General features: G+C 32.8%; 1 protein-coding gene across 1 annotated transcript in view; it reads right to left on the bottom strand.

Annotated features, from left to right (window-relative positions):
- The window catches only part of LOC117182739 (microtubule-associated protein futsch), a 151150-nt gene that overhangs the window by 14218 nt on the left and 112999 nt on the right, over positions 1-23933 (bottom strand). Inside the window, exons 3-8 of the mRNA XM_033375844.1 lie at positions 19518-19616; positions 15596-15768; positions 11538-11695; positions 10959-11370; positions 124-7819; positions 50-65 (exon numbers count right to left, since the gene is read on the bottom strand). Of these exons, the coding sequence (XP_033231735.1) occupies positions 50-65; positions 124-7819; positions 10959-11370; positions 11538-11695; positions 15596-15768; positions 19518-19616 (8554 nt within the window). The remainder of the gene's footprint in view (positions 1-49; positions 66-123; positions 7820-10958; positions 11371-11537; positions 11696-15595; positions 15769-19517; positions 19617-23933) is intronic.

Here is a 23933-nt window from a genome sequence, read left to right as displayed (position 1 = left end):
GAGATTTTTGTTGGTCAGATGGTTCCTTATCATGAAGGGAATCCTTTACTGGATGTGCTTTCTCACTGGCAATACTCGAAGATCTGGATCTAATTGTAGCTTCATCAATCAATTCCTTATCACCAGGTCTATCTCCACCAATGCTAGGAGATTTTAATTGGTCAGATGGTTTTTTATCAAGATGGGAATCCTTTAATGGCTGTGCTTTCTCACTGATAATACTCGAAGATCTGGATCTAATAGTAGGTTCATCAATCAATTCCTTATCACCAGGCTTATCATCAGCAATGCAAGGAGATTTTATTCGCTCAGATGGTTCCTTATCATGATGGGAATCCTTGACTTCGGGTGCTTTCTTACTGACGGTACTGGTAGATCTGGCTCTATTTGTAGCTTCATCAATCAATTCTTGATCACCAAACTTATCACCAGCAATACTAGGAGATTTTAGTTGGTCAGATAGTTCCTCATCAAGAAGGGAATCCTTTACTTCATGTGCTTTCTCACTGGCGATACTCGAAGATCTGGATCTAGCCGTAGCTTCATTAATCAATTCTTTATCACCAGGCTTATCACCAGCAATTCTAGGAGATTTTAGTTGCTTAGATGATTCCTTGTCATGATGGGAATCCTTCACAGGATGTGCTTTCTCACTTGCGATACTCGAAGATCTGGATCTGATAGTAGTTTCATCAATGAAATATTTATGGCCAAGCTTTTCACCTGAAACGCCAGGAGACTTTAATGTATCTTCTTTTAGATCCACTTTTTCACCAGCAATACTTGATGATCTAGAAGTACCAACAATCTCTTCAAATAAATCTTTTTCCCCTGGCTTATCGCCTGCAATGCTCGTAGAATTTGATTGCCCAGATATTTCCTGATCTTTTTTTGCTTCTGCTTTCTCACTAGCAATACTTCCAGCTCTGGACCTGACAGCAGCTTCGTCAATGAAATCCTTTTCACTAGGTTTACTACTTGTAATACCAGGAGACATTGATAGATCATATTTATTCAGGTCTGTTTTTTCGCTAGTAATACTTGATGATCTAGATTTTGTAACAACTTCTTCTAGAAAATCTTTCTCGTCAACTTTATCACCAGTGACACTAGGTGACTTTTCTTCTGCCTTATCACTGGAAATACTAGTTGATCTTGATCTGACAGTAGCCTCTGGAGATCCCTTTTCATCTGCTTTTTCACTAACAATTCTTGTCGATTGAGATTTTTCGAGTAACTTCTCATTTTCTTTAGCACTGACAATGCTAGCAGAACGAGATTTTTCAACAGGTTGCTCAGTTGTTGATTTATCGTCAGGCTTTCCTTCTGATATACTCGCAGTTCTGGACTTTGTTTCTTTTTCTTCTGACATTGTACTGACAATGGACATTGAAATTGATTGATCGATCTCTTCTGCAGCAAGATTCGGTTCTATAGTAATAATATCATCCAATTTTTGAAGAGATGATGAAGCTTCCTTCTCACTGACTATGCTTGAGGACTGGCATTTAGAAACCATTTTTTTGGAAGATTCCTTTTCCTCTACTTTATCTCCAGTTAATTGGGGGAAATCTTTTTCTTCTAGCTTCTCACTGACTACACTCGATGCTTTTGATGCATCCACTTTATCCTGTAATTCTGCAATTTCATCATGAATTGTAGATGTTTGAGCCACATTTTTTTCACTAATTGTACTTGACGATATATCAGTGAGCTTCTCTGCTGGACAGGTAGGTTTCGAAATTTCTTCAAATGATTTAATTTGCATTTCCACTGGTTTTTCTAAAACGGATGTTTTCGCAGAAATGTCGGCCTGTTCAGTAGAGCTTTTAGCGAAAACACTTTCAGTAAGCGATATTACGCTTGAAAGTCCTAATCCTGGTGACTTTAACTCTCCGAGTTCCATCACTTTGTTTGCTTTTTCTTGTTTCTCAGGTGATTCTTCAAGAAGGGATACTAATGTATTTTCTGATGCAGTCTCAAATGTTGATTTCTCATCAGATACTTCCGCTTTCTTTTCCAAACTATCTTCTAGGTCTTGAGATTTCCGAGTACCAACTGGTGACTTATCCAAACTATCGACTGGCGAAACTTTTTCTTTGGCTTCTGAACCTGATTTGTCAGAAATGCTATCCATTTCTCGTGATTTTTCATCGGAGTGTAAAGAATCCTTATCCATTGCCAAAGAATCTTTGTCTGGTGTAGATTTCAAAGAAGATTCTTTTAAAGAATCTGGAGACACTGACTTTGTAAAAGTAATTGTCCCTGCTGCGCAGATTTCTGTTTCGTGACCACCATCTTCACTACTGGCAGTTACTAGCATTTTACGAACCGTAATATCTTGTACTTCCTGATCATCAATCTTCTCTTGTAATGCTTCTGATAACACTTCACCTGAAACTTTATCAGAAATGCTTTTTTTTCTCTCTTCAATCAGTTGAACAGTTGTGCTGGCTACTTTAGTTTCTGTTAACGCTTTCTCAAACTTTGGACTCTTCTTTTCATCGGTTTCCTTTACTGTAGCCTCAACCTTTTCCTTAGCTTCATCTAAATACTTCTCCGTAGCATCAATGACTTCGGAAGTTTCAAATATTTCAGAATCCCGTACCCGCGAATCCATTTCCTCTTCCTTATCCTTGATCTCATCTAATACAGACTCATTTTCTTTCCCAAACTTTCCTTTTGTTTCTTTGACGAATTTCTCATCAGCTTCAATCACCTCACTCGTATCTTCAATACCCTTTTCAGTTTCAATTAATTTTCTGGAGACATCGGTTGACTGCGTTAAGCCACAAACTTTGTATTCCTCTTCAATAGCTTCGAAGTCAACTTTTCCTGGAAGAGTCTTCCCTGAAGATGTAGCTCTTGCCTCAAATTCTAATTCATCATAAGTTGTTCGCCTCTCTTCACTTATAAAAGCTGCGACATCACTTGTCGATGGAATATTAACAAACCCTTCAATAAGATCTTCTTCCAAGTTAACTGTACTTTCAGCTACGGAAATCTCTTTTTTCTCTGTGACTTTCGTCATTGGTATTTGTTTTTGTTCATCCACTGTTCCACCAGATACTGCTGGTGCTTCTGTCTTAATATCCCCTTGCACATCTACGCTGATCTTTTGAGTTTTATCATCGATTATATCCAGCACCGAATCCCTTGTAATATTTCTTTTGATTATGATATCTCCAATTATTTCCATTAAAACATCTTCAGGAATTATTTTTAACAATGTAATCTCTTCGATAATCAATGTAGTGATCCTTCTTCCTCTATTGACATACTCTTTCTCAATATAATCTTGAACATCGTTTCTCTTTTGGGGACTGATGACCACCTCAGTTTTAGTAATATGTTCCCCTTCCATCGCACTTTCACGAGAAATTCCTCTCTTTAAAATAATAGTTTCAATTATCTCAATTACTCTTTCTCTGGAAATGCGTTTTATGATTATAATATACTCTATAATTTCCGTTGTAATCTTTTGCTTTTTGGACATAAGAATTTCTTCAATAATATCCTCTACATTGCCACCTTTTTCAAGCACATGCCTAATATCTGCTGGTAATTGATCAGCAAGTCGTGAAGCTACTTGCACATCATGTTCGGATATTTTATCTGCTGCGAACTTAGGCGAAGTAGGTGTGGATCCTGGCGTAACCACAACCAGCTCCGGCTTCGCTGGAGATAATTTTTGCTCAAATCCTATATCCGAAGATTCAATTTCTTCATTCGTGTCATCAGCCTCGTCAGCTCTTGGATGAATTATCATTTTTGTACACACTGGTTCCAATCCAGCTTCCAGTACATCTACTTTACTATCATCACAGATACCTGTTTGTTCACAAATGTTAATATCTCGTAGAAGATCTGCGCCAATTTCTAAAATTCTTTCACGTTCAGATACTTCATTTGCAGGTGAAGAAACTTGGGTGTCCTTAACAACCTCTATACAAGGCTGTTCTTGAACGACGATCCCAATGGCTCTTTGATATTCTGGCAAAGGTTTAAAAATCTCGCCCTCGATCATCTCCTCGACTTCTTCTTGAGAAGGCAGTTGTTCTGTAACACCTACTTTTTTTGGAATGATGTCTCCGAAGCTTGATTTTCCAACCTTGTCATCAACTTCAGACTTCTTGTCATCACCTGTAGATGGTCGAGTATCTAAAACTGTCGGCCTTTCTTTTTTCTCAGCGATCTCAAATAGAGCTTTCTCGGACAAAAAATCATCTTCCTTCAGTACTTCTGCTACTTTTTTCACAATTTCAATCACATCTTTAGGCTTTTCTTCAAGTTCAATTCCAGCAGTTCCTGCTAGAACTTCACCGATATCCCGAACAGCTTCTTTCAAGTCTGGAATATACCCTAAATCATCCTCTTCTTTATCTTCTGCAGATTCCAGTTCTTTACTCTGAGGAGCAGTAAGGCTCTTTTCAGGCTCTTTTGAAACAGCAGAAACTGTGTCGACTGGTGGTTTTATTTCCCCTAATCTTTCAGCAACGCCAGTTAGAGTGTCTGCGATAATATCAGTTGGTGGAGGTAAATCAGCCAAATTAATTTGGTGTTCCCTTGGCCCTTTTTCTTCAAGGGACTCCAGAGAGTCACGCAAACTATCCTTCCCTGATTTAGATTTCTTAGAAGACTCTTGAATCAGGGCTTCGATATCTTCATCAGTTGCTGCTTCTTTAATATCAACTTCTTTCTTTCCGCCTTCTGTTAAAGTTTCGTCTTTCAGGTCCTCAAAATCTTTAGGCATTGATGGCTTTTCATCAAGTTTGGGTTGTTCTATAATTTTTTCTGCTTCCACAACATCGAAAGTCATGCATTCTATCTTTGACTCTGAATCCAGTGTACAAGTTATTCCTACATCCTTTATTTCTTCCTGTAAGAACGTCGCAGTTTCTTTTATAGTTGCAACCTTCACATCATATAATTTAGGCTCCACTTGTTCAAAAGTATCAGGCTTATCACCAACTTTGCTTACTTTCTGGAAGACTTTCTCCATATCTACGTCTTCAAAAGCTGGTTCTTTTGGTTTAGGATCCTTTGGCGAACCAGATTTTGATGATGACTTATCATCAGTGTCTTTATCAGAATCTCTTTTCTTCTTAGTTAATTTATCATATCCTTTCTCAAATTTATCAGCTACTTTACCGAAGAAACTAAACATTCCCTTTTGTTCTTTCACTGGTGGCGTCGGAGGTTCTTTTGTTTCTTGGGGCGACTGAGCCTTTTCATCCTTATCTTTGCCGAAGTCCTCCATCCTATAAAGTTTAGGATCAACTTCTTCGTGTACTGGAAGATCAGCAACCTCATCAGGAGTCTTCACAGAATCTCTGTGATGAGCTGGAATTGACTGACGAATTACAGGTGCTGGTATTTCTTCTGGAATTACTTCTTTGATTACTGGTGATACAGCGTTTTCCTTAACTTCTTCAGCCACATGTTTCTCATCAATGACTTCTTTAATTTCATCTAAAGTAATTCTTTCGTCTTCAGGCAAAGTCGGTGCAGTTGTTGTTGCACCTGATTCTAGAGTCGATATTCTCTCTTGAGACTCTTCCATCTTCTCAGGAACTGGTTCTTTCTGATCAACTTCTGTCTTCTGTTCAGTCTCTGTAGTTTTCTTTTCGGAAGAATCAACTTTATCAGGACTCAAACTACAAGGTTCCTTGATTATATCTTCACTGTCCTTTTTTCCGGAATCTTCTTTCTCGTCAGTTTTCTGAACAGCTTCAGTGGCAGTGGCTATTATTTCCTTCATCTCCTCCTTTAACTTTTCTTTGTTTTCTGGAGACAACAATTCAGATACTCTTCTTTCTTGTACGTTAATACCAGATGCTTCTGCAAACTCTAATTTTTTTTCTGGAACTTCATCCTTCTTTTCTTCAGCTTCTTCTTCCTTTGGAAATTCCTGATCCATCACTATTTTAGGTTTCTCCGACTCAACTTCATCGAGGAAGTGCTTTTGCTCTCCTTCCCCACTCAGAACAGAATCTTCAGTATAGATCTCTTCCTTTTCGACGATCAAGTACTCATCCTCCTCGGTCAACTCCTGGCTTGCTTTCCTGGAACTCTCTTTTTTCGGAGCATCTTCTATCTCAGCTGTTACATCTTCTTCGGTCATGTCTTCCTCCTTTTTATCTGTAGCTTCAGCAGTAATCTCATCATCTCCTTCAAAGCGTTCCTCCTTTCTCGCTTCTTCTATTCTCTCTGCCTTTTGAAGAACTGCTTCAATTTCTTCTACAACCTCCCTTTCTTCTTTAAGGTCTGCCAACACCTTGCTTTCAATAGAATCAAGAGACATGTCCTCGGACTTTTCAGTAAGATTCTTTTCTGCTAGTCGTACAACTGAATCAGGTTCTATTCCAGAAGGAGTTGATACTGTTGAGGAATCAGTTGTGCCTTTGTCACCTTTGACTTTCCTAATCACCCCATCCTTATCCGATTTGACTGAAGTAGTCGGAGTGCTTCTAGTCGACTTTGCTGGACTGCTAGGAACTCTAGATTTGCTCGGACTAACTGGCTTTGTTCGACGACTAATTGGTTTGCGTTCAGCTGGCTTTGGTTTTGCAGCTTTAGACGCAGCTGTAAGGGCAGCAGTTTTAGCCATTGAAGACATCTCTATATTCTTTTGTTCAACAACTTTTCTATTGTTGGCGTCTTTGGCACTCTTTGCTGGAGCAGAATATGGTGCTCTAGTAGCCGGTTTTGTTGGAACTTTTGGTACAGGCTTTGACATCTCGGATTTGCCGGCAGTTCCATTCAAAGTTTTCTTTGGAGTAGTTGGAGAAGACTTAATATCCTTCTTATCCACTGAGGGCTTCAATACCCTCTTCTCGATTGGTTTTGGACTCGGTTTGGAGGGGGCTTCCGGTTTGCTAGTTTTAACGGCCGTTTTTGTATCTCTAGTTTCCCTCTTCTTTGGCTCTGGCTTCGCTTTGTGTTCCTTACTAACAGCAGTCTTTTCAGTTTCCGCTTTAATACCATCAGTCTTTTTCATCTCACCATCTTGCTTCTCTGCTTTTTCAATTCTTGCACTTTCCTTCTTTTTTATTTCCTTTATATCCTCGATCTTCTTGCTTTCCTTAGCCTCAGATTCAATCTTTTTATTTTCCGCAACTTTTCTAGTCTTCATTTCGACCTTCGCCGTCTTTCCACCCGTAATTGCCTGGGAGACTGACTTGGGAGGTGATTCATCACTTCCTTTCACAGCCTTTATTTCGGGAGTTTCTTTCTTCTCCTTCTTCAATTCTGTTTTTTTCGCTTCCCTCTCGATTAAACCCATTTTCTTTATTGGTTTATCCTTCAAAGCCACGAGGGAAGGCGATGGCGAGAGACTTTTGGATGAACAAGTTGGATATTTTAGGAACTCCAAATGCTTAAGACGATCCAGACCTTCGAAAATTTTATGCTGAGGGGTACTTCCAGGGAATAAAATCCTTGTTATTGTACCCTCAGGATTGGCAGGTTGCCATACCAAGAGTGCACAGATTGATACGACATTTTGTATGGGAAATACAAGATTGTTCGAATCTTTTTTATGAGAACCAGAAAAAACCTTCGAGTCCGAAGCGTGCCATTTTGCTAGAAATTCGCGGACTTCCTTACTATCCTTACTGGGGCTGAGGACGAACATATCGAGGGTCCCATGACCGACTTTATGGTAGAGATTAATTGGATCTGGGTCTCGGTAACAATGATGAGCTCGAAGGCTTATGTGACGAAGATTCACCATCATTTCTTGACCCATATCAATCAAGTCCAGGATCAAAGGATCGATATCCTTGTCGCCGTCTGGTGAATTTGAGTGTCTTCTTTCCTGTAAAGAAAAGGTTTAGATTTTATTTTATTTTAAACCTCATAAGCCAAATTGAAATCAGTTCATTAGTGAGATCTATAAATTAGAAATATTATGAAGAGTTAGTGTTTCTGGATTTAACGCTTCGGAGAATTGACGCCACGCGGTGGGGATGGGTGAGGGGAGCTGCGGGAGGATATGCGGTGCTCACTCAAGCACCACAAAACAGAGAAAGAAATAAGAGAGAGAAAGACAGGACAGGCAAAATAGTTAGAGACTTTGGATTTAATGTCACGCTCAGTCCCAAAATTAACATCAAGTCCAGGTTGACTGTAGCAACATCGGCTTCTATCGAACTTTATTTTATTTCAATTTTATATTGAGTTTCATTTTCATTTTCATTTTTAATTAAATTTTTATCGGCTTTCAGTAATTATTAATTTTTATTTAAATAGAAGATGTTATTCCAGCAGGAATTAGAAACAAAGAAACAAATAAGTTAATTTGGGATTTTCTATCATATAATGATGGTTTTTAAAAATATTCTAAAATTCTGACTCTTACTGATGTGTTCCATTTTCGACATTGAATCAATTTTGAAATGTTAACCATTTTTAAGGTTAAAAATCATAAAAAAATTTTAATCTTTTCGAAATAGGTCTATTCTTCAGATTTGTAATTGACAATCCCTCCATTTTTCATGCTTATAATTGAAAATGATCTAATTTATAATTTTCTTTTCTATTTAATTTTTTACATTTACATTTAAAAACTCTTAAATTTTTAAGATATATAAATAAAAATTCTTAAATTTTGATAATTTTGAAGATCGAGAGTCAAGTTTTTAATTCTAGATTTCAAATTAATCAGTAACTAATAAATTCGATTTCTAACTACCATCCTGTTTTCGGGTAAAAAATCTAATAAATTAAAAAAAAATTAATGATACATTTCCAACTAAAGAAAATTCGAATTCAATTTATTTAACTCACAATACAAATCATTAAATAAAATAATTATTAAATGATCAAAAGTCAAGTTTTCAATTTTAAATATTCTACACTGAGCAAATTCTGTACATAATTCATTAAAAGTACAGAATTTTGAATTGTAAAAGTTAAATTTTGAAAATTTTGAATTGTAAATTGTCAAAATAAAAAACTCTTTAATTTGAAAGATTTCTAGCCGAAAGTTCTGCATTTTTAAAGAGTTGTGATGGAAAAATCTTGAACTTTGTAAATATCGATATGCATGTTATTCAATTTTTGAAATTTATGTGTTGAATGTATGTCATTTTGAAGTTTTTTTTGGGAGAGCTCAATTTTGAAGATTAGCAAGTTCAGACTGCGGATTCTTAAATTTTGATGAATTGGAAAATCAAAAGACGAATGTGTAGTTTTGAACATTTTTTTGAAACGATTCAATTTTTACGATTTACAATTCAAAATCCTTCGATTTCAAAGATTTGCAATTTGAAATTCTTTATTTTTTAATATTTGCAATTAAAAACTTCAATATTTGAATGATGTAATTTTAAAAGCGTTTTTTTAGAACTATTCTATTAAAAAAAATTAATTATTTTATTTTCAAGATTTAAAATTGAAAGTTCTTTAATTTATTATCTTTTCAATTGAAAATTCTTTATTTGTGCAAAGAAAAGCTGACAGCATTCATTCATTTTCTGGGAACTCTTATAAATTTTTATATATATAACATATGTCCAACATTGTATCTCCTTTTAAATGATGATATCTTGAATTTCCAATTGAAAGTTATATTTAATAGGAACAACTTTGAGTGAAACAGAATTCTAATATATATGTTAAACTGATGCATAGGCGGAACCAGTATGAGGCGGTCACTAGTACGAACTAGATATTGATCTTTTTAATAAAAAAATTGAAAAATTATCTTTTTACATGACAATGAAAACTTTGTGCATTGACAGTTTTTATGATAAGTTTCATTCGGTACAAACGAGTAAGTGCTAGCAACTGAAAACTTTTAAATAAATAAGCAAGCCGTTCAGAAACATGCCGAAATAAAATTATTCGTAGTTTTTTCCTCTGTGCTAGTTGGTAGCTATGATTATCATGATTGCATTTTAAATGCGACACAGTTTGAAGCTCGTGAAATTTTATAATATATACTAAAAAATTGTGACTCTGTGAATGAAAAAATGTTTTCAAATAACAGAAGTACCAGAAGTGCCAAAAAACTTTAAAGTTTGGGACAAGTGCGATTTTTAATTAATAGAAATCGTTGTTTAACGTCAAGAGAGATAAAGGAAAGACTTCAGTATTCAAAAAAATTTGGTTTCGGAAATTTAGAGCTAATATTTGGAGATGAGCCGCGGATAAGTGACATCTGGGTGCTTCACCAGGACAACACACGTGCCCATTTATCACAGCTTATTTAGCAATTTCTAGTGAAGAACGGTCTTCTGCACCTCCAACAACCCCGATACAGTAATGTGTATTCATCTAGCACCTTGTGATTTCTAGCTGTTTCCCCTATTCAAGTATAAGGGAAACGATTTCAAGGCGTAGATAAAATAAAACAGAATGCGACTAAGCAGCTACTAGCTATCCCGAAAAGTGACTTTAAGGAGTGATTGCGAAGGTGGGAGGATTATTCAAAAAAAGGTTGTGGCTTCCAAAGGGCATTACTTTGAAGGGGATATCATCGCCATTGACTAGAATGAACTCTTACTCCCGGTACCTCACAAGGTCGGAGACTTCTGAACAGAACTCATATGACTTTAAATTTGTTCTGTCCACCTTGTCCTGGTTTCCCCTACTAATAAACTATCAAACTAGGTAGTAAAAAATAAACAAAGAGACTTAAGCACAGTATAAGTGAGAAAAATAGGATATTCAAAGTGGACAAAGCAAATGGATGAATTTGAAGTGTATTTTTGCGCTGGGATCCCGGTTTACCATGGGTTTCGGAGGTGGCTTCAATATCTTTCGAGTAAATGGGGGTTCTCCAAACCGTTTTTCTTCTCCTTCTTGTCAGGGGCCTTTTATAGTGCTGAACCGTAAATGCGCAAATCGGAAGACCTTGTGAGAGCCTCTCTATCGCTCTATTGGATCACCTAATCTGGTATATCGGGTTTCGGTAAACCAGGGTCCCAGTATACTATAAACTTTGTACTTACGACTAGGTTACAGAAGAAATGTCCAATCTGCGGATAAACGTGCATCTCTTTCTTTTTTCGCAGCACACTGGACATGCCACCTATATTGCTGTTGTTTATCCTTGTTACCAGAACGGCGTCCAGTCGATCCAAATGCCTGGCAAAATCCCAGAAGCAAGCTTTCCTAGCAAACCCTCCATCGACAAGCATATTGAAACCATTTATTCCAAAGAGAGCCGCATCTCCCTGTCCACCCGGGAAGACGTAAAGAGTTGGATGACTAAAGCGGATATTTCCAACGACATCAGAAGGTTCCATCAGTTGCTCTAGCGTTTGGGGTACAAGGTACTGCTCTATATAATGTGTAAAATTAGTAATGGCCGGAACTCCTGCCGTGAGAACGTCATCAGGATTCACTTTGACTTGACAGGACCTGTAGTTCAAATTAGAAAAAAATTGATAATCTATTTTTGTTATTCAAGAAGGATGAAAAACTTGGAATTTATTTCCAAAAACTAGTCTCTAATTTTTTAGATTCATCCATTTTCAGAATTATTTTCTAGTTAATAATGTACCAAAATTTAAATACAGTGTGCGTACCTGGTGCAAGGTTCCTTGCATAATCGCGGCGTCGACCATTCACTTACTCCCGCACAATGAATATCTACAGTAACGCTATTCTCGTAAGCATGAAGCACTCTTTGCACTTCATGTTCGCTGAATACATCCACAAAATCTGCGTAACTAAAGGTTCCATCCTGCAAAAAGTTTATTACTGAAGAGAATTTTGGTTTTGAAATTTCATAATTTAAAACGTTGGCATATTGTTTACAATTTTTTTTTAAATCCTGATAATGTTCTAATTTAAAGTGCAGTTTGAATCTGACCTTTAAGAATTGTTAGGGACTCGAATCCGAAGAGGACCTGAAGGCCCTTAGGGATTTTTGGGAAATTTCAATTGTAAAAGTCAGGCCAAACGGAGAAGCCTAAAAGTCTAGTTTTTTTTTACATAATCGAAAGAGTACACGAATTTTCGGACAAGGCTGTTTTTTCTGAAAAAAGTCCTGTTTCTGAGAAGAATAACTTCATGCTGTTATTTTTAATGTAAAACAAATAATTCTGGCTTTCCGCCAGTGGTCTCATTTTGTCAGGATACGAGACTGTTTTTTCTGAATCCTATTTTAATAGCATTTGAAATTTGTACTGAAATAATACTTTTTATCTACAGTTATTTATATTATGTCTTGCTTTTTTTGAATGATAACGCAAAACAAAGAATATTTAAGGAAACATGAAAAAAGACTATTTAATTATCAAATTGGTTTCAATAATTTACAGTTGTTTCTCATTTTCGAAAATATGATTGCAGCGAGTCAATGGTAAATTGTTAAGACATTCTTGGCTGATTCTAAGAGAAAAATGTATTTTGTTCATCTGAAAAGATAAAAATAGTGCAGATTGCAATAGTACCTAAAATTCATATTTGATGCAAAAATTATGAATTTCAACAACTAATCATTGCAAATTATGAGAAAATGATACTTGTGTATTAATTTGTTCATAAAATTATAAAAATTTTGTATTTTTACTCTAACACATACATTATTCACGAATTGTTATTATAATAATTTTGGCCCTCTTTTTTTCATTTAAAAATCTTTGAAGCATTTAGTAAAATGGTTCACATTTATACCTCTGCAGAATCAACTTTCGATTTTTGGTGACCGATCTCTCCAATCTGTCCATTTTCCGAAAAAAGCAGTTTTATTTTTTTTCAAATTGGTTAACATTGGTTAACATGGGATTTTAAATGGGAAAAGTTCGTTTTACAAAAAACTTTTGTAAATTAAAGTTTAGTCACTTTTTAAAAATCTTTTTAATAATAATAATTTGCAGACAATAACTTTTTATTTTTACGATGAAACTCTTCAATAGCTCTCCCTTATATAGCCCTTCCAAAAATTGATCTGCGCGGAGTGCGCGGGAACTGCGACTGTCACTCAGCCGAGCAGTCAGACGTAAACAAACAAAAGCGTAGCAGGCTCTAATGAGTTAGTTCCCACGCACCAACAGCCCGGAGATCGGAGCTATAGAAGAGTTTCACTGTATTTCTTTCCCCAAACCCATCATATTGTGCTCGGAAAAAAACCCTAAAAATTTAAAATAGGAGCTTTATGTAAAATTCATGCTAATTGACGGTATTTTTTGTAACTTTTTTAATGTGAATTATTTTAATTCTATGCGTGAAAGTTTCTAAGTTTTTTAAAACTACTTTTTAGTTATTTATGCATTTCTTTATTTATTTGAACAAGTTTTTCCCCTGAATATAGAAAAATTATTCTTTTACAGAATTAATTGCACAAATGACGAATTTTGAGTAATGTTGTAAATTCAACTATTCAATGAAAAATGTGTCTTTTTTGGATTAATGAAACACGCAGAAAATTCGTTTTTTTATTAATTTTTTCAAGTAAACATTTTGACTACTCCATTTTTGGATTAAAAAACTATTTTTTAGGTAAAAAAAGAACTACTTAATTTTAAATTAAGTTTTCTTGATTGAAAATTCATTTATATATTTAAGGATTCAACTATTTTGTTAAAAATTTGTCTTTTGATAGAATATTCATCATTTATGGTAGGGAAGAGATCTTTATTTGATACAAATTTATCTTTCTTGGTTAAAAAAAAGTTTTTCTTTTGAAGATGCGACTTTTTTGGTTGAAAATTCAACTGCCTTCTCAAAAATTTTGAATTGTTGGCTGTAAAATTCTACTGTTTTTCGTTGAATTTTAATTTTCTCGTTTACAAGTTTTTTTGCTGCACCGTGCAGCTTGAAAATTCAACTAATTTGATGAAGTCATCTTTTTCTTTAGAAAATTTAAATGATTTGTTAAAGTTTTATATTTTTGGATTGAAAATTGAACTTTTATGGTGAAAAAGTTATCTTTTTTGGATAGGAATTCATCCTTATTGGATTAAAATGCAACTGTTTGGTTGAAAATCAAACTGTTTTGATTGTGGATTCAAGTGTTTTCTCGAAAATTTGTATTTTAAAGTGAAAAACTTGGTTTAAAGATTAACGACTATTTGAAAAATGGCTAAAATTGATTTATTATTTTATTTGAAAATTGATGTGTTTTTTAGAACGTTTGTCCTTTTGACTTGAAAATTCAATTGTTTTTGGTTGTATTTTAATTTGATATTTTCCGAAAATTTCGACCATTTTGATAGAAAATTCAAAAATCTTTTGAAATTTTGTGCTTTTGGGATAAAAATTTGTCTTCCTTGGTTGAAAATGAACTTTTTTGCTTAAAAGATCCAGTATTTGGTTGCTAATGAAACTGTTTGGTTAAAAACTATTTTTCTTATTAATAAAAATTCATCTATTTGGTTTAAAAGACATCTTTTTGAGTTGAATATTTCTACGGTTTTGTTGAAAACGCAGTATATATTTCGAATTAAAAGTGTTTTATATATGGGTCATTTCATATCAGATTTACAACTAAAAAATCGATTGCAGCGAAAACTTTTTTTTCGTATTCTTCAGAGTAAAATAACAGACACGTATTTTTCTCAATATGATATTTTTTATTTTCTTGCTATTATTTTCCAAACTTTTAAAGTGTAACCTTTTTTAATTAATAATAACTTTAAAACTATATATTTTGAGAAAAAATGTAGTTGTCATTAAAATTCGTATTTCATATAAGCTTAATAAAAAATTAAATAATGCATTATTTTTATTAAATCACCCATTTTTTTGCAATTTTTATAAACAAATTGAATTTTTTCAAATTAAGACCATTGTTTATAGCTTTTTTTGGTCCGCAATTATTTATGATTGTATTATGAAGGTTGTGTATTTAATGCCAGTGCAGTTTTTTTGTCGTTTTTTTTTCATTTTTCTTGGTTTGTTTTCGTTCATCAGTTCTGTTCAACTAAGTGGGAGCTGTCACGAGCTTTTAATCATTTAAATATCGCTTGTACTATTACATGGCCCACTCTGAAATTGGCACACAACCTTCTCAATATAATTATAAATAATTGAAGATAAAAGAAAGCTATAAAAAAACGGTCCGACTTTCTAAAAATTTAATTTTTTATAACAGTTGTGAAAAACATGGGTGATATAACAAAAACAATGCATTATTTACATTTTTTCATTAAGCTTATACGAAATACGAACTTTAATCACGACAGGAAGTTCTCCTCAAATTGAATAGTTTAAGAGTTATTATTGATTATAAATAGTGGAATTTTATTCCCTTCAAAAGTTGAAAGAACCATAGCATGGAAACAAAAAATATAATATTGAAACAAAAAAATACGTGTCGATTATTTTGAATTTCAGTTTTTATTTGTAAATCCGATATAGAATGAATCACATATATAATATATTGAATTCAATATGCGTTATTTTTATTGTTATTTTTATCTAAAGAATACGCCCTTATCACTCCCTTATCTCCGTGAAAAATCACCCTATTCCCACGGCTTTGATAGAATTTGTGGCCACGTTTCTTTGGTGGGGGGGGGGCGTATTTAATGGACGAACCCTTAGGAAGGAACGTAGTATTGCGATAGCGTCTACTCTCAAGAGAGACATTTTTTAACAACAATAATTTTTTTAACTTGAGGGAGGTACATAGGTATACCTGCAGTATCCAGGAACCATTGCCACCGTATGTATAGCCAGCGTGAATGATGTGCCGGTGCTTCGTGAAACTCGCGAGAAGATTGCGTATGCATTGTAACAATGTATTTGTTTGGGGGTGTATCAGAACTTCCGTCACCAGATTCTCCGTTGCATATTGAATGAGACGTTCTCCTGCAATATTGAAATGTACGTCCAGTTCATTAACATACATAAAAACATGGATTAAAGATGATAATTTCAAAAAAATTAATTTTAAAATTGTGATATAGTTTTTATAATCAATTCCACTGTGAAAGTAATTAAGGATTTTCATCGTCACTATCTTTTCATCCTAATCATGATAATAAGCAGTTTGTTTTAAACAATAACCTAACAGATAATTATATTTTGAAAAAAAACTAAATAAATTTTAAAATATATAATCTTCTGTAAATGAAACATTTAAATTCTCGACTTTGAACCGTATTTGAAACATTAACGAAAACGCGAAATGTTGCCGAACAAAAATGGGTTACCTTGGTGTTACTTTCTTATTTATTTCATTTTTAATAGGTTGTTTGAAATTCCGAATATCTGTAGATAGTTCTTTATTTCAAAGTCTTTTCAACTTTAAATATTGTATTATATTATTCATTCTTATCACAAAATTTGCATAGAATTTATTTTTTCGTTAATAAAAGAAAAATGAAATATTTTAACAATATTCTGCCATGTGAAACAATAAATCTGGTTTTACACGTAAAGTCGCAGAATCTACCAGCAACGGAATGTTTTTTAGAGGAAATCATGCAAAACTTTTATTTTCGAATTGAGATACACACATTTTTCACAAAGTAACGGATATTTGACTGTTGACAATAATTTGTCAAGCAATCACCAATTTTTTCTTTTAAATTCAATATCTTTCCACCTAATTTCGATTCACTTTTATTTTGCAAAAATAAAAAGGCGGGGTTTTGCAGAAAATTCTCCGTATTTTTTTCGAGTTTTAAAAGAATGATAAGATATTTTGAGAAGCCTACCCTTTTTTTAACAGTTTTAACATGTTACTGCTCAAGGAAGATTCTTTCAGCGCAATGCGGACTGGACAATTTTTTAAGCCAGGAGAATTTTTTTATGTAAATGCAATTTTCGAATTTTTCTCGTAACTGATGCAAGATGTCACAAAATTTATTTTGTTTATAATTTTTTGTATATATCTTTCGTTGTTTCCGAATAAAATGCAATGATTTTGTTTTATGAAAAATATTCTCATGACGATAAAAATTACTTACAAGGAAGGTACTCCAAGTGTCCCCCGCCGATTTGATTCTCCCTTATATATGTTGTATTACGCGAAAAACTAAGCGACACGTATTTTTTATCTGCGAAAAAACACTTTTAGGGGATGAAACAGCCCCTTCAAATATAGGGGTCTCAATGTCGATTGTGTAGTTTTTGTGTATAAAAACTAAATTGATTTCGATGGAAAAGTTTCCTCGTGATGAAAGATAAATAAAGTAATTTCCTCAAAAAAGAAAAAAAAATTGAAGGTGGTATACCATCCCTACATATATTTAAAGTTCTGTTAAAAAAGTTTAAATTCACATAAAGCATAAAAAATATATATATTTTGCACTTGAGACAAAAATATAGATGACGCATTTCGCAAAAAAATTAATTAATTAATTAATGGGGATGGCCACCCCTTAAACTTTTTATTTTGTGTCTGCTAATATATGCTTTCTGTACACAAAGGGAATTAGGAAGCTAGTAGGGGTAAACCATCCCTACATATTTCTAAATTTGGTGGAAATTGCTAAATTTATAAGAGAAGAATTTAAAAAAATATATTTTGCACTTGAGACAAAAATAAAGGCGGGTTTCAACAAAAAACTTTTGTTTAATTAATTGGAGTAGCTACCTCTAAACTCTTTTTATCTTCTGTCTATGATAATATATACTTTCCATGTAAACAGACAATTGCGAAGATAATTATATAACGAAGGCAGTAAAATAGTCTATCCAACATGGATACAAAAATTAAGCGGGGGTAAAACACTTCTCAATTATGTATAAAATTTCAAAATAAGTCTTAAATCGAGATAAGTCTAAATCTAAAAGTGACGCACATAATTTTTCCAATCTGTAAACCCAAATACATAAGTCTAAGGGTTGAATTTTTCCTGTTGTTCCCATTGGAATAATATTAAAATGTAGGTTTAAAATCACCTTGTTTTGTCGCGAGATAAAATTTATCACAGAATGTACAATAATAGAATAGCTGACAACGAATAATAAGTCCTATCAGTAAAAATATTAAGTAAATATGATAATATAGAATTTGATAAAATTATAAATTTTTTAATTATTCCAACAGGAACTATATGAAAAATTCAATATTCGTTGTCAGCTATTCTATTATTGCACATTCTGTGATAAATTTCATCCTGCGAAAAAAGGGTGGTTCATTTACAACAGATCGCATAACTGAAAATTAATCAAACTTTGAAAATAATGCGCACTAAATTTAACTATAAAGGTTAATAATGTGAAACCATTCAGAGGTAGTTACCCTCTTTGATGCTCTCTTTTTATTAAAAATACATAAATAAGTTCATCCTCTTTTTGTCGGCAACACGTATTATCTTCGGATTTTTTGGTCCGAGTTAAAACACATTTTGCACTTCTATGCATGATTAGGGGGTAGCTACCCCCATTAACTAAAGAAAACATTTTTGGCAAAATGCGCCAAATTTATTTTTTTCTCAAGTGCAAAACATACTTTTTTAAACATTCTTTTCCTATTAATTTAGTAACTTTCAACGTAACGGAAAATACGTAGGGGTGGTTTACCCCCGCTTAATTTTTTTCATTTATATTGGATCGGCTTTATTTTACATCCTTAGTTATAAAACTATCTTCTTAATGGTCTTCGTGTGTATAAAGTATTTACTATAATAGACACGAAATAAAGAAATTTTAGTGATAGCTACCCCCAATCATTTTATTTTTTTATTTTTGGTTGTCGTTTTCTGTGAATGTACACATTTTGAGCACAACTTTAAATATGTGTAGGGGTGGTTTACCTTCTTCATTTTTTTTTCTTTTTTGAGAAAATTACGTTATTCATCTTTAATCACGAGGAAACTTTTCCACTAGGTTTGATCGAAATCAATTTGGTTTTTATACACAAAACTATACAATCGACACTTGAGACCCCTTTATTTGAGGGGCTGTTTCAACCCCTTAAATTGTTTTTCCGGATATAAAAAAAACGTGTCGATTAGTTTTTCGAGTACTACAACATATATCACAGGGAGAATCAAATCTGTGAGGGACACCTATAGTACCTTCCTTGTTAGTCTGCAGAAAACTTACCAGATATCTTATTTATAGAAGGCAAAATTAAAAAACAATGGCAACAAACATAAGTCTGGTTTTTCTGATGAAAATTCGCCTTTTTATAATTTTAAACTTTTAGAGATTTTTAGAGAACAAATTTGTGATTTAAAAAAATAGATTTCAAAATCTAAATTATACTTTATAATAATATTTTCCACGAAGTTACAGATGTTATCCGTAACTTCGCTTTATTTCACTTTTATCTCTATTTGGCCTTTTTTGGATTTGCAAGTACTTTCTAAGTTTCGCGAACATAATTTTTCAATTGGTATGAGAAAAGTGAAAATTAAATTAGATTAATACATATGAAAATAATCCAAATTTTTACAATGAATAATTTTTTTCAGTTTTGTAATAAACAAAATGTCTATCCTAATGTAGATTTTTATAGTATTGATAGCCTAAATATGCTATATACTTCTATTTCATTTTCAAAAAATTTTATAAACAATACATATATATATAGAAAAATTCTTAATTTTCCCTAATTGTTAACAGAAAAACTATAATAATATAAAATTCAAGAATGTACTCACCATTTCTGGCTTCTTCTCCTTCTGGTGCCTGTGCTATCAGGGCTAGCAGTTCTTTTTCAAGGTCAACGTGGCAACTATCCTTATCCCACGATAGGAATCCTGTAACATAAAATGTTTTAAGACTATTAGATTTTATTTTTGGAAATGTATCAAAATTGATCAAATTTGCGAAATTTATATTAAATTATTATTAACTCTTCGGGATATTTATGTGGATATGTTAATTAAAAAAATAATGTGCGTGCATTCCCTCAATTTCAAAATAATTGTTTTGAATTATTATTATCAACATATTAATTTGAAGTATTTAGAAATGTATAATATAAATAAATTTCTAAATACAGTGAAACTCTTCTATAGCATCGATTTTGGGCAGTGTCGCCAATCTTGGAAACTTTGAAAATTGCGCTTGCCTCGCGCCAACAATTTGATTGGAAAGTGTAAGCGCGCTGATTTTGAAACATATAAATATTCAGATTTAATATTTATTTATCAAACTGACATGATATTTTGCAATTTTTAAAGATTGAATAGTGAACATTTTCTCACATATATGGTATTTGAATATAAAAGTGGAATATTAGAAAATTTAAAACTTCCAAAGATTTAGAATTTCAAATAAAATATTTTTCAAATTCAAGATTTAAAAAAAATAACTGTATTTTTAAGGCTTTGAAAATTGAACAGTTTTAGAATTTCGCATTCAAAACTATATTTTTAAATTGAAATTATAGAAATTTTGCAAAATGATATTATACGCTTCCTCATTGGAAACTTTCAAAATTAATGAATATAAACTTAGAAAATTATATAATAAAAAGAACAAACTTTGTTGAAAAATGGAAGCATTCTTAATTTAGGTTCTTGCATCTAAGTTATTGAACATGAGTAATTTTCTAAAGTGGATAAAATAAATAAATGAATATTGGATTATCATATTTATTTTAAAAAATCGCTCTGTTTTAAACTGGATTATAAACTGAGACACAAATCTTGAATAAAAATTCTACTTGATTCAAAGAAATGATCGTACAGAATACGTCCTATAAAACATTTTTTTAATCAAACAAATGCTTCTATCTAAACCAAAAGTATGAAATTAGTGTCGTAAATAAATATTTATTTCAGACAGTGAAACATTAACTAAGCGAAAGAACGTTGTTATTGAGTGAAAAAATTAGATTTTTTTTTAATTGAGTAGTTGATATAGTAAAATGTAATTTTAAATCAATAAAATATTTGTTCCAAAGAACTTAAAGTCCATTGATTGAAGAAAAAGTTTTTTTTTAAGTGGAAGACATGAACCCTTGGTTTAAAGGAGCATGTCCTAAATTTTACAAAAAAAATTTTTGTAACAAATAAATGGGTTTTTAATGTGAGAAAATATTAATATTATTGTTAGATGCGATACATTGGTTAAAATTTCACCAAAATTCATCAAATATTGTTTAATTCAAAGATCAAAGTCCATTGCTTAAAAAATCGAACTAATATTTTGTAGATGCATATGGTAATTTCATTGGAATAAACTAGTCAAACCCCAGCATCGAATTTTTTTAATTCGAAAAAATATTTCTTTTGCCCAAAGAAACCTAAATTACTTGATCTATACATGAAGGAACTACTTAATTCAAATATAAATTTATCACTTCAAAGAATTAATTTAATTAAAATGATAAAATATTTCTTAGGATGTGAAAAATAATTATTGAAAGGTAGTATTTTTTGTTTTAAAGAAATATCACTAAAGAAATGATTTTTTTGACTCAAAGCATGACTTTTTTGCCTTTCAGCAATATTTATTCAACTGAAGTAATCAACAATTTGGTACAAAGAAAATAAATTAAAGAAACGCATTCCCTCAGATTCAGTAATTTTCATTCAGTGTACCGGGAGAACATCCTTCGACTATTAAAAAAAATGCAATACAACCTTCCTCAATCTAAAAATACCAATACAGATTAAATTGAATGTAGGTTATGTATGTGGATCTTTCGCTCTAGGCGCGAAAACTGAAAACCATATTTCTATTCAGCTTTGTGAGTCCTTTCATGTGCGACAGCCCTGAGTAAAATTTGATATCCTATCACACTGCAAATCCTATGCAAGCATCCTGGATCAAGTCATGTCATATTTATGATCATTATAAGCCTCACAGAAGGGAAATGGATACAGGCGGAGTATTATAAAGTATGAATATTGAATATTCAATAAGCATTCTATGACGCCATCCATTTGAAAAGCACACATCGGAAAGTACTTGAAATCAACCTAAAGGAAATGGTTTTCGTGAATATAATTGTGATGCATGATTACGACGAAAAAAAACTAGAAAAGAAACTTATACCAAGTTTGCCAAAATGGCTCTATGCCACGAAAGTTGTATTGTACATAGGCATTACGTGAGGCTTTGATGGAGAAGAATAACTTCTCTGAGCAAAAAATAAAATTTAAATCCGTGTCGACGCATTAAAGATCAATCATTAAACTCAACATAAATTTAGTAGTTGAATTTTCGACAAAAAATCTCATTTTTAGCCGAAAGAGATGAATTTTTTACAATAAAAAAGGAATTCTCTATCCAAAGGGGCAGATTTGTAACAAAACAATCGAATTCTCGACCAAAAAACATGAGTTTAACAAACGAGTTGAATTTTTAACTAAATAATTTCACTTTTTACAAACTAGTTGAAGTTTCCACCAAACTGATAAATTTGTAACCTACAAAGATTAATTTTTTATCAAAAGACGCATTTTCGACTAATTACATACATGAACTTTTAACCAAATAATTAAATTTTCAACTTTAAAAAAGGAGTTAGTTTACAACCAAAAATGAAGTGATTAAATTTTAAGTTCAGAAAACGAATTTTGAACAAATTAGTTGAATCTTCAACTACAAACGAGATTAATTTCCTACCCAAATACACAAAATATAAAGTTTAACAGTTGTATTTTCAACAAAAAAGTTTAATTTTCAAGCCAAAAAGATGAATTTTATATGATATAATTAAAATGTTCTATTTTCTACGCCATAATATGAAATTTCCACGTAAAAGTTAATTCACGACCAATTAGTTGATGTTTCAACCAAAAAAATTCTCAACGAAATGTCCATTAGTCAATAGTTCAACCAAAGATGCATGAATTTTCGACCAAGAAAAATCAGTTTTCAAAATAAAGTTGATATATTTTTATTTAAATAACTTAATTTTTTATCAAAATAGTTTTATTTTCAAAGAAATAGTATAGTTTTCTTGCAAATTGTGAAATTTGTAAGCCAAAAGATGAATTTTCTATGAAACAGTTGAATTTTCTGTTTTTAATCCGAAAATATGAGTTTACAACCAAAAAGTTAATTTTCCTCCAAATAGTTTATTTTTCAACAAACAAACTTACATATAATTCTCAACGTATTTTCAATAAAATACAAAACAAAGATCAATTTTCAATTTAAAATATCTATTTTCACGAAAAAATGGAATAGTTATATTTTTTGGAAAAAACACTGCTGAAAAAAAGTACGGTTCCCTGTAACCCATTTTAGCATATAAGTGTTAAGACGCAAATACGTCTTTCAAACCTCCTTCCCTCATACTTTCCCTCCATAATTTCCCCAAATTCCACTAATTCACTTCACAGAAATTTAACCTGCGCTTACCCCTCATTTCTTGACTTCTTTTCTTATGTAATCCCCCCACCCCTACTCATTCCCTCCCACATTTACGTTCAATTCTTGTGAGTTATGCGTTATAGATCGTAGGCCCAGAACGTAAATGGCAACGTGATAAGGTCAAATTCTACCTGAGATGTTCGTCTTATGATGAGGAACCCAAAAATGAGTGCCTTACAGGTGGAGCGGATGCGTTTAGCGGTGGCGACCTGGCAAAAGTGTCAATTTTGACAGTTAACTAACATGACTCAGATAAGGTTGAAAATTGGTGCACAGTTGATGCTGAACGATCTGGGCGCCCAAAAGAGGTCACTACACCAGAAAATGTCGAAAAAATCCATGATATGATGTTGAATGATCCCAAAGTGAAATTGAGAGAGGTAGCTAATGCTGTAGGCATATCACTGGAACGTGTGGACAATTTCGTGCATTCAGTTTTGGGCATGAAGAAGCTCTGTGCGCGATGGGTGCCGCGTTTGCTCACAGTGGACCAAAAACGAATTCGTGTGACAACTTCCCAGCAGAATTTGGCATTATTTTCGCGTAAGCCGACCGAGTTTTTACGCCGATTCATAACCATGGATGAAACCTGGATCCATTACTACACTCCTGAGTCAACGCAACAGGCAAAACAGTGGGTTCCACCGGGCCAAAGTGCTCAGAAGCGTCCAAAAACGCAACAATGGGTCGGAAAGGTTATGGCCTCCGTATTTTGGGATGCACATGGCATAATATTCGTGGAC

The sequence above is a fragment of the Belonocnema kinseyi genome, chromosome 2, assembly GCF_010883055.1.
Source record: "Belonocnema kinseyi isolate 2016_QV_RU_SX_M_011 chromosome 2, B_treatae_v1, whole genome shotgun sequence".
Taxonomy (NCBI): domain Eukaryota; kingdom Metazoa; phylum Arthropoda; class Insecta; order Hymenoptera; family Cynipidae; genus Belonocnema; species Belonocnema kinseyi.
The sequence above is the reverse complement of the archived record's forward strand: the minus strand, read 5'-3'. Positions and strand labels throughout refer to the sequence as shown.